A 15405-nucleotide genomic window follows, 5' to 3' on the forward strand; every position below is an offset into this window, starting at 1 on the left:
CTTAATGTAAGATGTTGAATGTGACCAGTATGAGGAGAAGTTGTTTCAATTTTCTAGTTAAAAGGGTTCAGAAGTTATAACCATATGAAACGTGATTTAATTGAATAATTTACCTATGTGCCATTGATAGGGCTGCCTTTGATTCCCATTCTGGAAGAAGAAGAAGAAAACTAACGGCCCTTTGGGGCTGGCCGGCTAGGCCCCCTAAATATGATCATATAGTACATCTAGTCAATCTAATAATGACATAAGACAATAAAATATCTTGAAAATGAGTTTTATAGTTTTCAAGTACTTAAAACAGTTAAATAAAAACAAGTCCCAGAATATACAGAGTGAACAGTATGCCCCCAGATTATGTATACATCCTACATTGTTACTGTCATGATGCTTTTTAAGAGTCAGTTTGTAAGCTTGAGACCATAGGAGTTTTGTGATCATTAGGATAAGAAGCTCCTTTAAGCCCACAGATGGCAGACTTTTGACACTACAGAATGTAAAGTATATAATGAAGGAAAAGATAGGGAAAAAAAAAAAGGTACAAATAAAAATAGCCTAATATGGCAGCTGCCTACTTAGGGTCAACAATGGAAACACAAACAACAGCGTTGAATACCTTAGCATATTTTTTTTGTCCATTTTTATCATTTTTCGGCAGAGCACAAAATGCACACAAAGTCAATTAGATGTACTGAATACCACAATGAGCATGACTCAGAAAAACAGATTCTTGATTAATGACGTTTCAGTACAACTCATCTCTTGCGTGCTTTTATCCGTAGGCACGCTTCTCTATGGACTTCCAAGGTCACACAAAAAGGGTCTGACATTCACAGAATAATTATTCAATAGTCCAATATCTTAATGGACCAGCACCAGGCCACCACAATGAGCACCACGGCCTTCCATGGCCAAAAAATCTGACACATGATAAAAAGGATTTTGATACAAAAAAAGCGGAGAGATCTGTATAAATTTGAGCTCCTCTGCACATTGTTTGCTCAACGATTCCCTTTAGCCAGATCAAGCTGAGGAGAGAGACAGACAGACACACACGTGATTCTTGTGCATGGGAACACTGTTGTTGAAACATCAAGTGTCAACCTTTTGAGGTGAAACCATGCATACGTTTCCCAAGTGGATTAACGTCTTGCAAACAAAGCCGAGAGGTTTATGGAATCAAACAGTTAAGCTGGACAAAATGCTAACAAACATATGCACGTTATCAGACTTGGATAGAATTCATACATAACCTGTACACTTTCTACAATATTTATAATCATCGTGAGGAAAAAAAGAAGTGCCATCACTAAAATGTAAAGAAAGATATTTTGCCATGATTTAATTGTACATTTTGCATTTTCTATTTAAATTACATATGTTCAAAATGAACATGATTGAGACAATGGATATTTACACAGCTTATGCATTGAGTCTGAGGGACTGATCTTCTCGTCGTCTGGAGGAAATGTCAATGTCTATGGAATCTTTGCCCACGATGAGACGCAGACGTTTTGCTGGTGGGAGCGGGATGAAATCATCCTCGTTATCAAAGTAGTCCTCTTCCTCGTCCTCAGAGGACAGCGATTCCACTTCCATGTTCTGACCTACCTGAGTGGCCGCCTTGTGATCCAAAACATCCCCCCCTTCTCGCTTCACGATGCCCAAGGTGACGTCCTCCGGGTAAGCGCGATGCAAACCGGTGCCGTCTTCCTCCCGCTTCAGTTGGATCTTGAGCTTGGTGGAGCTGCTGTGGGAGCCGTGGCTGTAGCCGTTGTTCAGTTTGGCCACGTACGAGCTGCTCCTGTCCTTCTCGTGCTCTTTGCTGAACTTGATGCTGATTTTGGAGGAGCCCGAAGAGTTGCTCTCTCTGGCCTCGTTCTTACTGCTGCTGCTGTCTCGACGCCGGCGTAGTGTTATCTTGGGGATGCCTGAGTTGTTCTGCAGAATCAGCTGAGCGTCGTAACGCGTGATCTGCCGCTTCTTCTTGCCCTTGCCTCGGCGAAGAGCCTTGCTGCTTTTAGCCGAGCCGTTGTAGTGCTGGTGGCGGTCCGGCAGGCCGAGCACTACCTTCCCGCAGTCTGCTACATCTGCAGCCCGGACCGCGTGCCGCAAGTCGGGCACGCCCTCCTGGAGGAAGGACTCGCCGTAGGAGCCGGCGTCTTCCTGTTTCACCGTCCTCCTGCGTCTAGGACACGTCCCTTTCTTAGGACAGCTGGTCTCCAAACTAGGGGTGTTCATCTGGTGCGCAGGTGTCACAGGGATGAGCTCTCCGGGCTCTGACTTGAAGACTACACCCGGGCTAAACGGCTGACTTGATGCCTGCGTGCCGTCAGACCCCTGAGCACTGAGAGAGGTCCTCGTGGACCTACGAGTTCTGTAAGGGCAAAGTATGCTGTCATTGCACAGGGAAGCACCCTTCGAAGAGCTCTGATTGTTTTCTGATGATCGTGCTACACTGCCTTTGCCTCCAGAACTGCGTCTGTCCGCGTCTCGTCTGGAGGGCTCCTTGAGATTCCCACTAGCGTTCACTCGACTAGAGGCTTTTGTCCATACGCCTCGACACCGTCGTCTTCCTTTAGACAAAGGCTGTGAGGGCTTTGACTTAAGTCTCTTTGGTAAACTTGAAATATTCGTTTGACTTCGTTTTGAGGATGAGGTAGAAGAAGGAGTGCTTGACAGAGTTTGCCTTGTTACAGCCTTTGCTTCTCCGTGCTTTTTGACACAGGACTGCGAAGTCCTCTTACGTAATGCTGGAGAAACATGAAAGGAAGAGAAGGAATCTGATGAGCATTAGCTCTAACAGCATTATTAGTATCAAACGTCTAGTATTACAGGTCTCTCACATGTTTGTACAGTGGTTGGTTCCTGAGAGTCTGCATCTGCATTGGAGCTGACTGACTGGCTGTCAGAGTTCCTGCAACTTTCCCCCAGCTTCTTTAGTCTGTTCAGACGCTTGTCTGTCTCTCTGAGGCCGTACTTACTATTGATCACCGGAGTCTCCACAGGCAACCCTGCTTTCGACTTAAAAGCTCCAGTGCCACGTCTAAAAGAAAAATCTTATTGTTAAACATTACATTTAATAAATACATATTTGGAGCAAATATACATAAGGAAATAGTAAAATATCACATATTAATTGTATTGTTAAAAGCTAAATAAACTATTTTAATATTAAATACTACATTAAGTATTAATATTTAAAAGCAAATAAACAATTGTAAAAAACAAACATTTAATGTTTAAATATTACATTTAATATTTGTATGTATACATTAATATTGATATTACATTTTATTTCCATTAAATAAATGTTTAAAGTAATATTTAAATATTAATATTCAAGTATTTAGAAAGAACATATAGTAAAATATTAATTGTATCATTAAATATTGAGCAATAATATGAATATTACTCATATTTACATGTTATATTATTTAACCATTTGAAATAAGACAATTATTAATAATAATAATTTTATATTACTATTTAATAAAGCTTGTCCATCACCAAAGTCCAAAAATGTCATATTGTCAAAAAAAACTATTTAAATCGATTCATTTTTGAATTGAACTGAATAAACATTTAAATGTTAATATTTAAATATTTGGAGAAAGAATATAATGTTTAAACTACTGAACTAAGCATTATTTCAACAGAACTCAACTTAATTCTAACAGTTTATAGAATATAATCAAAACACAACACAAAATGCTGTTATAGTCATCCATTCCTAACTACTGTACTAAAAGAGATGTGAGAAAGCACATGATACCTTTCACAAGTATAGCATTCACAGAATTCATTGTTTTCTCCAAAGAATCCATCTCCATAGTAACAGGAGATCTCTTCCCCTGGTTCAATGTCCCGCAGAACCTTCACACAGGCGGTATCTCGGCCTGTTGACACAAACTGTGACAAACACACACATCAGCAAAATGTCATTTTCTCGTTTATCAGTTAATCTTCAAGTTAGTCTTCATTTTTGAGCCCAGACACAAACTGCAACAAACACCGTACATCAGCAAAATGCATCGGTTAATCCAAGTTAAGCTTGAGTCCAGCCTCATTTGTACTTACCTTGCAGTTTGGCCGGCAATCTGTAAAAACAATTTAAAAAAAACACCTTAAATTTCCTACAAAAACTCACCGTAGGATAATTTTATAATTTATCGATCATGGGTGACTGTTCAAAATCCAGAAGAGAAATACCGTGGTTGATAAAAGCTGCAGGTCCCAGCCAGAGTTGCGCGCAGTTTTTGCGTGTAGAGTACATGACACTGAAATCATTCTCTCCGTGTCGAAGCAACATCCTCTCTTCACTGGGAGACAACTCAGCAATGCAGCCCACAAGATGCTCGATTTTATCATTCCTTTTCCTGTAATGGGCACAGTGGTACGAATATATGATGAAAACTAGCAGCAAATTAAGTTGATGATCTGATTACATAAAAACGCTAACTCACCAATCTTTTGTTGCTACAATTTTTGCTCCGTTTTGCTCAGAGGAGTAGCGATTGCAAGGAAGGATCTCAAAGCCACTGTCTGAAGCAAACATGCGCAGGTAAACAAACACCTGTGGTATATGAGAGAAGTTTTTTTTTTAAACATTTCATACATATTTAAACAGCATTAAATGTATAGCTTAGATTTAGTTTAGATATTACATTTTATAATAAAATGTACTGAATGTAATTAAGTATTTGGAGCAAAAATGTACACACAAATAGTAAAATATGTCATATTATATAATAATATGTAATATTAATATTTAAATATCAGATTTAAAACTGATTCAAATGTTTGAAGCAAATAAAAAAAATATTAAATTTTAATATTCATTTTAGCAAATATTAAGCAAACAAGCTTTTCATTTAGTGTTGTCACAATACTGGAATTTCCAACTTCGATACGATACCATGAAAAATATCAATATTCGATACCATAAAAAATATCAATGTTCGATACCATGGGGAAAATACCATATAGGCCGCCATACAGATAATTTATCTTTGATAAATTTGCGTAATTTTTTTGTAATATCTTACTCACAGAACAGGGAGGCTTTATTTGAATCGTTGAACTACATTTACAAAAAAAGACAAGTAAACAGTCAGTAATAAAATAAGAACAAATAAGCAAATAATAGCACAAATAAATACAATACAATAAAGAGGCAAATGAAAAACATGGCTTTAAAGGGATACTCCACTTTTTTCGGAAATATGCTCATTTTACATCTCCCCCAGAGTTAAACAGTTGAGTTTTACCGTTTTAGAATCCATTCAGCCGAACTCCGGGTCTGACGGTACCACTTTTAGCATAGCTTAGCACAGATCATTGATTCTGATGAGTCCAGTAGCATTTCTTTCAAAATGACCAAAGAGTTTCAATATTTTTCCTATTTAAAACTTGACTCTTCTGTAGTTAAACCGTGTACTAAGATCGACGGAAAATGAAAAGTTGCGATTTTCTAAGCCTATATGGCTAGGAACTACTCTCATTCCAGCGTAATAATCAAGGAACTGTGCGGCCGTAACATGGGTGCAGCAGGCGTAGTGATATGACGCAGCGCCTGAAAATAGGTCTAATAGGTTAGACAAACTTAGTCCCGGTCACGTTGGAAGAAGTTACCGAGCTGGGGACTATTTTCAGGCGCGGCGTCATATCATTACGCCTGCTGCACCCATGGTACAGCCGCACAGTTCCTTGATTATTACGCTGGAATGAGAGTAGTTCCTAGTCATATAGGCTTAGAAAATCGCAACTTTTCATTTTCCGTCGATCTTAGTACACGGTTTAACTACAGAAGAGTCAAGTTTTAAATAGGAAAAATATTGAAACTCTTTGGTCATTTTGAAAGAAATGCTACTGGACTCATCAGAATCAATGATCTGTGCTAAGCTATGCTAAAAGTGGTACCGTCAGACCCGGAGTTCGGCTGAATGGATTCTAAAACGGTAAAACTCAACTGTTTAACTCTGGGGGAGATGTAAAATGAGCATATTTCCGAAAAAAGTGGAGTATCCCTTTAAGTTTTTCAGGTGGGTCTACCAGTAGTATTCAAGTAAGAAATACTACAGAAATGAGAGTAATCAAATGTAAAATAACTAGATAGTTTTTACTGTAAAAATTAATGCTTACAATTTAAGTTAAACAAGTTATTTTGACTAACATGACAGACATCAGCGGGTTTATTAGGCTGCTGTCACTTTAAGAGCTTATGCACTCAGGTCTAATATAGGCTACTGTTACATAACATGAGTTTCTTCAACTACTTACTGTTATAATCCTCAGCAAGTCAGGCATTTTGACAATTTTGTATGCGTTTATAAGCGCAATAAGCCACGGAAAGGAAGTCAATTTGGTTCTCGCGAGCTGGGAAGCGGCTTTATGAGAGTGCCACTTATATAGATCAGTGGTGCACGTGCTTTTGGTGTGAGCGCGAAACCTGCGGGAATGAGTAAGATTATGACCAATACAAGCGCTCTTCAACCGGAGTGAATGAGAGGAACTTTTTCGAGTGTGTGTCAAACTTTCAATTCGCCGTCGGAGAGAAGAACGAACGAGCAGCCGGTATCGGTGTATCAGAGTATTGGAACCGTTTCCGATATTTCAGTTTCGATACAGCGATATTTTTGACAACACTAATTGCATTTCATATAAATATGTATAAACAATTTAAATGGTCTATACATATTAATATTATAAACCTGCCGAGGCATGAGAGGGAAAAAATATTGTTAAATGATCATCAACATGTAGTGTAAATCATGAATTGAGATCTTTCCAAATATATGATTTACATGTGCTTTGAAGAGCTTCTCCTGGGACTTGGTCTTGTTGAGGAAATGATGTCTCGTCCAATCGCCAGACGTCAGAGCCTGAAAAGCTTTCTCCAGGTTGTCATGCTTCTTAAAACGCTCAATGATCTCCCTCAGCTCCCCTTGCCGACCTTTGATTGGTCGAAACCTAAAAAGGAGCATCACATCAACATGAAAGACAAGCTTAATGACCGCAGACCCTGAAAATGCACCTAGCTACAAACACAAACCTGGTGTTCATCTTGTGGGTCTGGAAGCCAAGGTAAGGATCCAGGATCAAACTAGTGCTCAGATCATCATATTCACACAGCTCCTTGGCAGTCATTCCCGATGAGGGGACATGGCGCCTTTCTGCCTCCGGGGGCGCCCCACCACAACCTGTTTGAATATTTGGCATTAATAACCATTAAGGACAGGATTAAGATGATGCATTAATGAGTTGGAAAAAACAAGTTATCTGTGTGATGGCTTGCAAGGAACTTACGTCGACTGCATCTTCTGCCACTCGGGGAGCCCTTGCTTTGACGAAGATGGGATCTCTGTGAGTTTTGCAGCCTGGACTTGCTTACGGGCTGATTACTGGAGAACTTGCTGCCATGTCTCCTGCCATTCAGCACCATGTTCTTGGATTCTCCCATCTACTTCATACCAGCTGGCTTTCTGGAGAAGGCGCATTGAGCTTCTGTGTGCTTGTGAGAAACCATTCAACAAGGAGACAGCAGAAACAACTGGGCTGAAGCCTGATCTGTCGTCTTATCTGCCAGGGTACTCCGAATCAAACTAGTTTCTTCAGATGTTACTTCACCTAGATCAAATAACAGATTATTAATATAATATGCTTATTAACATATTCATTTTTTTTTTTTTTTTTTATAAAGTTAGTATTTGTTAGTCAAACATAATTACAAGACAGATAGTAGTGGTTGCTTTCATGATCAGCATGCAGTTCATTTAAAAAGTCTGAAGTGTGTGAGAAATTGATTACTTTTCAAATATTCTTTAGTATAGAGCGCCACCCCCTGGCTGCAGTTGGAAATAACAAAAGCTGCCTTGAATTAAACTACAAATCTAGAATTCACAATTGCGATAGTCTTGCAAATACTGTCACATCGACCAATGATTCATATAATTAATTGTTTGCCAATAATTTAGTTGATAACGTAAATCAGTACACTTCTCTGCTGTGGCTAAAACACTCCAATGTAAGCGTCGGTGTATTTAAATCCCAACACAAACCACATTGACACGCCGATTGAAGTTTATGCCCCAAAATGCTGCTATAGAGAACCGAAACGCAAGGTTGGGGGTAATATAATGACTTAAAGTGTTAAATCGCTTTATGTGCGGCTAAACCCCGTACATTGGCGGTGAACGTAAACATTCGATGAATGCTAACTAGCTTAGCATCGAGCTAACCAAACAATGAGACTTGCCAAACCGACAGGGCAAACCTATCTATAACAGAGTCCCTGGCGGAAATTCCAGTACAGTAATAATCGAAATAAGAGCATGATTACGCCCCGTAAGTTTTATTCCAGTGAATATTTTTTTTGAGATGTTGACTTTAAACGATAATAATAGGAGTATCACACTGGGCCTAATGTGTAGCTAACTGCGAGATTGCTAGGCGACACCCGGAAAAGCCCTGAGCAGGAGTGATCTCGGTTACCATATACACGCAGTACTTTAAATACTCACGGTTTTCCCCTTCTGCGTCAAAGTGTGTCCATCACCAAAGTCCAATGCAATCCAAAAATGACATATTGCCGAAAGATTGTCCGAATTTTTTGCATTAAAATTCAAGATGGCGGCCGTTTCCAGATCAACAGAGACGACAGGACAACCGAGCCGCCTCAGAAAGAAATAGACCCAAAATGTTTGAATTATCGGCCCAACTTTGACGCTCACTGCTTCTTTCTACCTCCCAAACTGTCCGTATAATACTGTCGCACAAAGAAAATGTGGCTAGATGTTGATCAAGAGCTATAAACGCCTCGACAAACTCAGATGTATACAAAGACAGCGTTGTTGTTGTACCCCTTTAAATGTGCACTTGCGGCTCGATCAGTGCGCTTGTGTTTCCGTAGAGCAGCAACAGCATCCCACCGCACCATAGCCTCTCACAAATTCACACTTTTCTGCTCTAACTTTTCATCTCGCAACCCCTAGAATTAATAATTTGTGCAATTATATGGAATAGTGAAAAACAAAGTATTCTTCTGCACATGGGCAAGAAAAATTATAACCGCAGGCTATAATTATAATCGTTACGAAAATGTAAATTGTCTCTCATTATGTGTTTTGTATTGTAAACTTTTCTGAAATATGAAAACATGTATATATATTGTATAGGTCACTTCCATTATCTTTGTTTAAACAAATACATGTATGTAGATACACTACTTTTTAGCAGCCTAGTGAAAATATGGTCTATTGCTTGTGAGTGTTGTGCATCAGTCACTTATGACGTTTTGATGAGTTGGACACCTTATTTTATTGATTGAAATATGGACACTAAAGAATAATAAAGAGAACCAGACAAAATAAAATTACAAATAGACTGGTCACACATTAAAAGAAACAAACTATTAAAAACACCATTGCATGCAACACAGGCGTATGCCTACATGAACATTGGTAGGCTACATTGATATCATTATTGTGAAGAGTGTTAAGCCAGGTAACAGAAAACAGACTGTTTGGATCAGATTCCTTCAAAAATCCTACAAAGTTGGTCAGGTTTTCATATGTGAGTTTTCAAGAGCCAAACAATAAGACAACGTTTTTTAAAAATGGGTCTGCGTTTTTCCAGTGTTGAAGAATACAAGTTTTGCTTGTAGTAAACAGAGGTTCAACATTTTCAATTTACAGGAAATATTGAGTATGCAAAATGATTACGTTTTAAAATACTTGTAATCAGACTATACTTTATTTATTGATTACATGATTACATCATGTTATTCTCACAATGGCAGACAAATATTCATAATTCATTGATTCTCACCACTACTTTTTTATCTTTAAAAATGTCCTTTCTAAAAACACCTACTGCTTGGATACATTCAGAAGGTCTTCCAGGTTTGTGGAACTAAAAACACACAGAGACCAGAACAGGTGAGCCTATCGCTGAAAACTGAGACCCACACAGCATATGATCACTGGATTTACAGAAATCATTTGACTTCTAACACGTGTTTCCTCACACTTTCCACAGTGCATGTCTAATCAACTCCTGATTCACACATTATTCATTATTTGAATTATCACTCAGTTTCAGTGAGTTATTTAACCATGCATTAATGTCTTTGGAAGGCTTTTGTCTCACATCATTTCACATCATTTCATTTTTACATGCAATGCAGGGATTCCCCAACTTGTTTGCCAGCTGAAATGTCTTTGAACTAATATATTTACTTTAAGTACCCCCTGAGATTTTAATTTGTAAGTTAGGTCAATAATAAAATTAAGACAATAAAAATAATAATAATAAAGTTCATGATTCTCTGATGTCGGTTAATGGCCACATGACATGCAGGCGAACAAATAAAATATTTTAAATATATATAAAATATATATTATTTATTTTTATTTTAATAAAAACAATTATGATTGAATTAGGCTACTTAATAGCTTTTCATTAAACTCAGGAACCCATGCAGTTCCATCATGAACCCCAGTATGGGGTAACCCTTCAGTAATGTAAAATTTATCCTAATGCACTTCATGTTGTTGATAACAAAGAATGGAATATATTTTCTTTCTCTTTGTTTTTTTCATATCAATATGGTATTAAGATTATTATTCTCAAATCAGTGTGAATAATAGTTATGGTGGATGTAGCCTATATCTGAAAAAGCCTACTTAAGATGCCAGAGATGTCTAATTAGAAAACAAAACACTATTAATAAAATGTATGATCCAGATCACAAAACCGGTCTAAACGATTTCTTTCATGAATCAAATTGAAAAGTAAGTGTAGTCAGAAATGTAAACAAATACAACTTGAGCAAAAACGTATTAAACAGTTGGAGTTAATTCTGGATAATTGGGACATTTCTAAAGTGATCTTAATGTCAAAATGTGTCCCATTACCTGAATTCACCTCTATATGCATGCATGTGGCGTTATTAGAATGTCTTTTTTTTTGTTATTAAATTTTTTTTTTGTTTTTTTTTTGGCCTTTTTAACATACATAGAAAAAAAGTCTATGAGAAAAACATATACAGCCAAGGTCGTACGCTAATCATTATATATATTACAGGGCTGAGGGCTCACATATAGACACTGAGTCTATTGCTTTCTTATTATGTGAATTAAAAATAGTATTAATATATCTTTGAATTTCTTTATTAGAATATCTTGAGCACGCCGAGACAACGGAATGACGTAAAAGAACAGATGGAATGGCTTTTTAAAACCTGTTCGAAAAAACCGATTCGCCGAATTGAGTCATACTTTCTGTGATGTATCATAACGGTGCCAGATACACGCTGTAAAATATGTTTCTGACATGATTCTTTTATTAATTATATCGATCAGCGTGAGATATTAAAAAGTAGTGATGGAGAAATGTGACGAAACGATACCGCTATCGACGCTTTATCATGCGGAAACTCATGACAACAGAAGTCGAAAAGCATGTTGAGCCTGTCCTCAAGTCAGTTCTTTCAATCTAAATCATGTTTTAACTGTATTTGGAGAACATTTTCAGAGCTGTTCCCGGATCAGCCATAAACACTCAAGGCTGTAGCACGCACATTGATGATGTCACTCGCCGAGAACAACAACAGCCCCTTAAAGGGATTCTCAGCACAGCTTAGCTTCTTAGTTTGCTCTAAAGTGCTGACTAATTCTCACTAATTAAAGCGTTCTTTTTAAATTAACAGCTCAGTCAGCCTGACACGATAGTTTGAGTTACATTTTTCTATTGAGCGAACAGTTTTGTTTTACATCTATCGCTAAAATATGTCAGGCCGCAGTGACAGGCTAACAACGCGCTACTAGCGGTCTATAAAACTATTTTGAAAAAAATAGTTTGGTAAAAAAAATTAAATAAAAAAAATACATGCCTTATTTCGTCCAAAAGCTTAGCAAAATCAGCAATGTGCTGAGTTGTCTTTGCGATTAATATTAACTTACATCTCAGGAATGTGCTAGTATGTCAAAGGTAAGTTATCACTAGCTTAAGTGTTTCCACATATATTATGTTTACTAATTTAATTTAAAATATATAAATCGTAAATCTTGCAGACGTCAAAATGTTTTAATATTGCATATGTTTTATGAATTTTCTGTTGAGATGCTCTGTCTTGATGCAAATTAGAAATTACATTTTGTTTTGATTCGTGAACGATTTCTTTCACGAATCGAATTGAAAAAATGACAGTGGTGCTAGAGATAACCGAGTAAGTCAGAATTGATCTTTGGATATAAATTGCAGACAATGTTTTATGCATTTACTGTTGAGATGCACATTATAAATGACATTTTGTTTTCTGCTAGGTGCAGTCAAACGTCTCTCAGTGAGAGCGCAAGACAAAAGGATGATCTTGAAGATTTAACCAAGCACTGACAAACATGCCTCAACGGAAGAGAGCCCTTGTTCCCATTAATACAAGGAGAAGGGTTAAAGGTGATGAAGATTACTTCCCTTTCAACTCCCTACCCATGGAATGCCAGCTCCATGTGCTCTCATTCCTCAGTGAGGTGGACAAGTGCAACTCTGCCCTTGTGTGTGCTAGCTGGAGTTGCTTAGTGCGCTCCGGGAAGCTCTGGAGAGTTGCAGACTATTCTCGCCGTGGGGTGTTTCATCTGGGCCAGGAGGGTCTGCTAGTTTCCAACAGAGAGTTTGAGCGCTGGAAAGCTTGGGTTCACCATTACACCCATCATCTTATATCCCGTGGGGCTAGTTTGCTCACTCTAAAGGCCAGTTTTGATTTAGGGGACCTGTGCAATAAATGGGGAGAGCTCCTGTCACACCTTCTAGAGAACGTGCATTGCCGGGATCTCAGTCATTTAGATTTGAACTGGACATTTACGCTGCTGGAGCCCCTCGACCTTCGTGTTCACACCAGTTCTAGCTCTCATCAAGACAATATTACCAAGATGGACCAGGTCAATAACTTCCAGATTCTCCTGACCAGACTCGTCCACAGCTGTCCCAGGATAACCAAAATGCGGCTGCACTTCGACTGGTCCGAAACGTCGGTTACGCTGATCACTCAGTTTCAACACCTTCGTATCTTAGAACTGAAGTACTTTTGGGTATTCAAAGGGGTCAGCCCGAACACTTTACAGACACTGACGAAATCGCTCCCTAATCTAAAGTCCCTTACGCTCCATGTTCTTGTACCTCTGCGGAATTTAGGCATCTCGTACACCCTTGAATCCCTTTCGCTCGAGTTCTTGGATGTGTCGCCCAGTCGCGGTCTGGTTTTCTCCTGCCTAAACCTTCCAGCGCTGCGAGAGCTGCGGGCGAAGAAGATCGTTCGGGGCATTACTCTGGACCGCAGGACTCGACTACAGATACAGAGCCGATGGCCCTGCTTGTATCAGGTCTTGCGTGAAGGAACGCCCAAGCTTCAGGCCCTTAACAATGAAAGACTCCTTCCCAACTGGAAAGAGCAAAGTTACAGAGAGCTGACGTCAATCCTCCAGCAGTCTTGCTATTGCCTTCAGCATTTAGACAGTTGGCTCTGGTGAAGTTGAAACTTGAAACAATCACGGCCACATCCGGAAGAAAAACATTCGATGGACCAAAAATATAATCAGATAACACAATTCTGATCCTCTCTAATGAAAATAATTGAATGCTGTAATTTAATTATACATCAGCCACACCTTGCTAGCAAATAAGTGGATTCAATTTCAATGTGCATTTTATTAACCTTACAATTATGTGCTATGAAGGTTTATGATCCAGTGCATTTTTTAGGAGCTTATGTGAAGTCAGGAAAATTGTTCTATTGTGCAAAAAGTAGGATAAAGCAGATTGCAGCAATGGAGCGTTGATCACTTTGACATGAACTCTTAATTCCTTAAAACATTTCATTCCTTGTGTGTTTCAGTAGGAATCATCAAAAATAGAGGGGTTTTTTTGCCTTTATTTGTGTGAATCTATGTCCTGAACTAGATTTTACTTCAGTGTTTTCAGCAATCTGTGACCAAAAGTTACGACATTCCTGATAATCTATATTTCAGACAACTTTTTCCTCTTCTGACAATTTAATTTTAATCTCATTTCCTAAACTGGAATTGAAATAGATTGATTTTATTTTAGTTCGAGCCTGTTATTGAGTGTTGAGTGAAAATGTATTGTGTTGCATCCTAGAGTTTATCCATATTTGGGGCAAATGTCTTGCATAATACAATTAAAAGCACAATCTTGAGTTTAGGGCTTTCTAAAGAGGTAATGAGTAAAACTTGAACTGCTTAGACATTCTTTACATGCTGAGGTATTAGCTGACCAATGAATAGGCATGTATTGATTAAGATCAGATCAGCATTCATGCTAAGCATTAACATAATGTGCCTTTAATGACGTTTTTCTTCCATGGAGTTTTGCTTTGATTTTATGGAATGAAAATATCGCCTTTAGCCCCAAAACCTAATAGATAACTCATGTAATGTATGTCATGTGCATGGAAGTTCTGTCCGTTCCCCCCCCCCCCCATTGTAAACAGCCAGTGGATGAAATGTGATTTGTGTGTAGTACTTTATTCTCATCCACAGGATGGCACTACCATACCCTTTTCTTTTCGGTGCAGTGATAAATTAATTCTGTGTACTGGCTGGAACTCAAACAGCTACAATAAATTGATACGATTTTACTAAATAACATTTGTGCTGTTTTGATTGTTTTCACTGTAGCTTTCAGTTATACACTGTAAAATCCAACAGTGATTCTAACTAACACTTTTTAGTTAACTTTACTTAATGTCTTAACTTAATTGTAAAAATCTAGTATTCACGTACTATTCTTTGCTGCTGACTATTCTTTGTTTACTCAGAAAACACAAGTTAAGATTCATTGATTGGTTTGAGTGTGGTTTTTGAGGCGGGGAAAATCGTAATGGACGTTTCACTCATTTCCTCCACTTATTTTTCTGTTTGCATTCACTCATTTCCCAAAGTCATCTTGAATGTTGAAATTTTAATACAACTGAAAAATTTGAGAGAACATCACATAAGCTGACTTCATAAATTGATGTTGATTTTCCTAAAATGTTTTTAGTCACCATAATGGCGATTAGTGATCCCTTTGGTTGGGCACTTGGAACTTCATTTATACTATTTTATTTCTCTTCCCATTGATGCAGCGATTGCAACAAGAAATCAGTTATTCGGTTTCAAATGAAGAGAAGTTAATATGTTATATATTACTTATATGTATATATATATATATATATGAATTAATGATTAATTAATGATGTGTGCAATTAATGATCTTTTATAATTTTGTTGCTAACACTTATATCCTAAACACCTTGTGAAACTTTTAATTGGGTTTATGTAATCCTTCTATATTTGTGACAATCTTGCAATTGATCATACTCGAGTCACACAGACTTCAACATTCCGC

The 15405-nt window shown here is 38.0% G+C and overlaps 2 protein-coding genes across 2 annotated transcripts; one reads left to right on the top strand and one right to left on the bottom strand.

Moving 5' to 3' along the window:
• Positions 1-263: 263 nt before the first annotated feature.
• Positions 264-8946, bottom strand: kmt5b (lysine methyltransferase 5B). The gene is made up of 10 exons (XM_084409815.1): positions 8523-8946; positions 7309-7629; positions 7055-7202; positions 6807-6972; positions 4467-4576; positions 4213-4379; positions 4081-4100; positions 3776-3912; positions 2847-3046; positions 264-2753 (listed from the first exon to the last, which is right to left on the bottom strand). The coding sequence occupies exons 2-10, from the start codon at positions 7460-7462 to the stop codon at positions 1423-1425; spliced, it is 2433 nt and encodes an 810-aa protein (XP_084265941.1). The 5' UTR covers positions 7463-7629; positions 8523-8946; the 3' UTR covers positions 264-1422.
• Positions 8947-11584: 2638 nt separating this feature from the next.
• Positions 11585-14655, top strand: LOC311290777 (uncharacterized protein). The gene is made up of 2 exons (XM_084409479.1): positions 11585-11991; positions 12327-14655. The coding sequence occupies exon 2, from the start codon at positions 12402-12404 to the stop codon at positions 13524-13526; it is 1125 nt and encodes a 374-aa protein (XP_084265605.1). The 5' UTR covers positions 11585-11991; positions 12327-12401; the 3' UTR covers positions 13527-14655.
• The last annotated feature ends 750 nt before the right edge of the window (positions 14656-15405 follow it).

The sequence above is a fragment of the Rutilus rutilus genome (genome assembly GCF_951802725.1).
Source record: "Rutilus rutilus genome assembly, chromosome: 5".
Lineage (NCBI taxonomy): Eukaryota > Metazoa > Chordata > Actinopteri > Cypriniformes > Leuciscidae > Rutilus > Rutilus rutilus.

What these genes read in the sequence shown, in the direction of transcription:
- kmt5b (XM_084409815.1), bottom strand. Translation starts at nt 7,462, where the DNA reads ATGGGAGAATCCAAGAACATGGTGCTGAATGGCAGGAGACATGGCAGC. An exon ending in ACCCACAAGATGAACACCAG is followed by an intron (nt 6,973 to 7,054) that starts GTTTGTGTTTGT and finishes GCTCCTTTTTAG; the next exon opens with GTTTCGACCAATCAAAGGTC. An exon ending in ATTGTAGCAACAAAAGATTG is followed by an intron (nt 4,380 to 4,466) that starts GTGAGTTAGCGT and finishes TGCCCATTACAG; the next exon opens with GAAAAGGAATGATAAAATCG.
- LOC311290777 (XM_084409479.1), top strand. Translation starts at nt 12,402, where the DNA reads ATGCCTCAACGGAAGAGAGCCCTTGTTCCCATTAATACAAGGAGAAGG.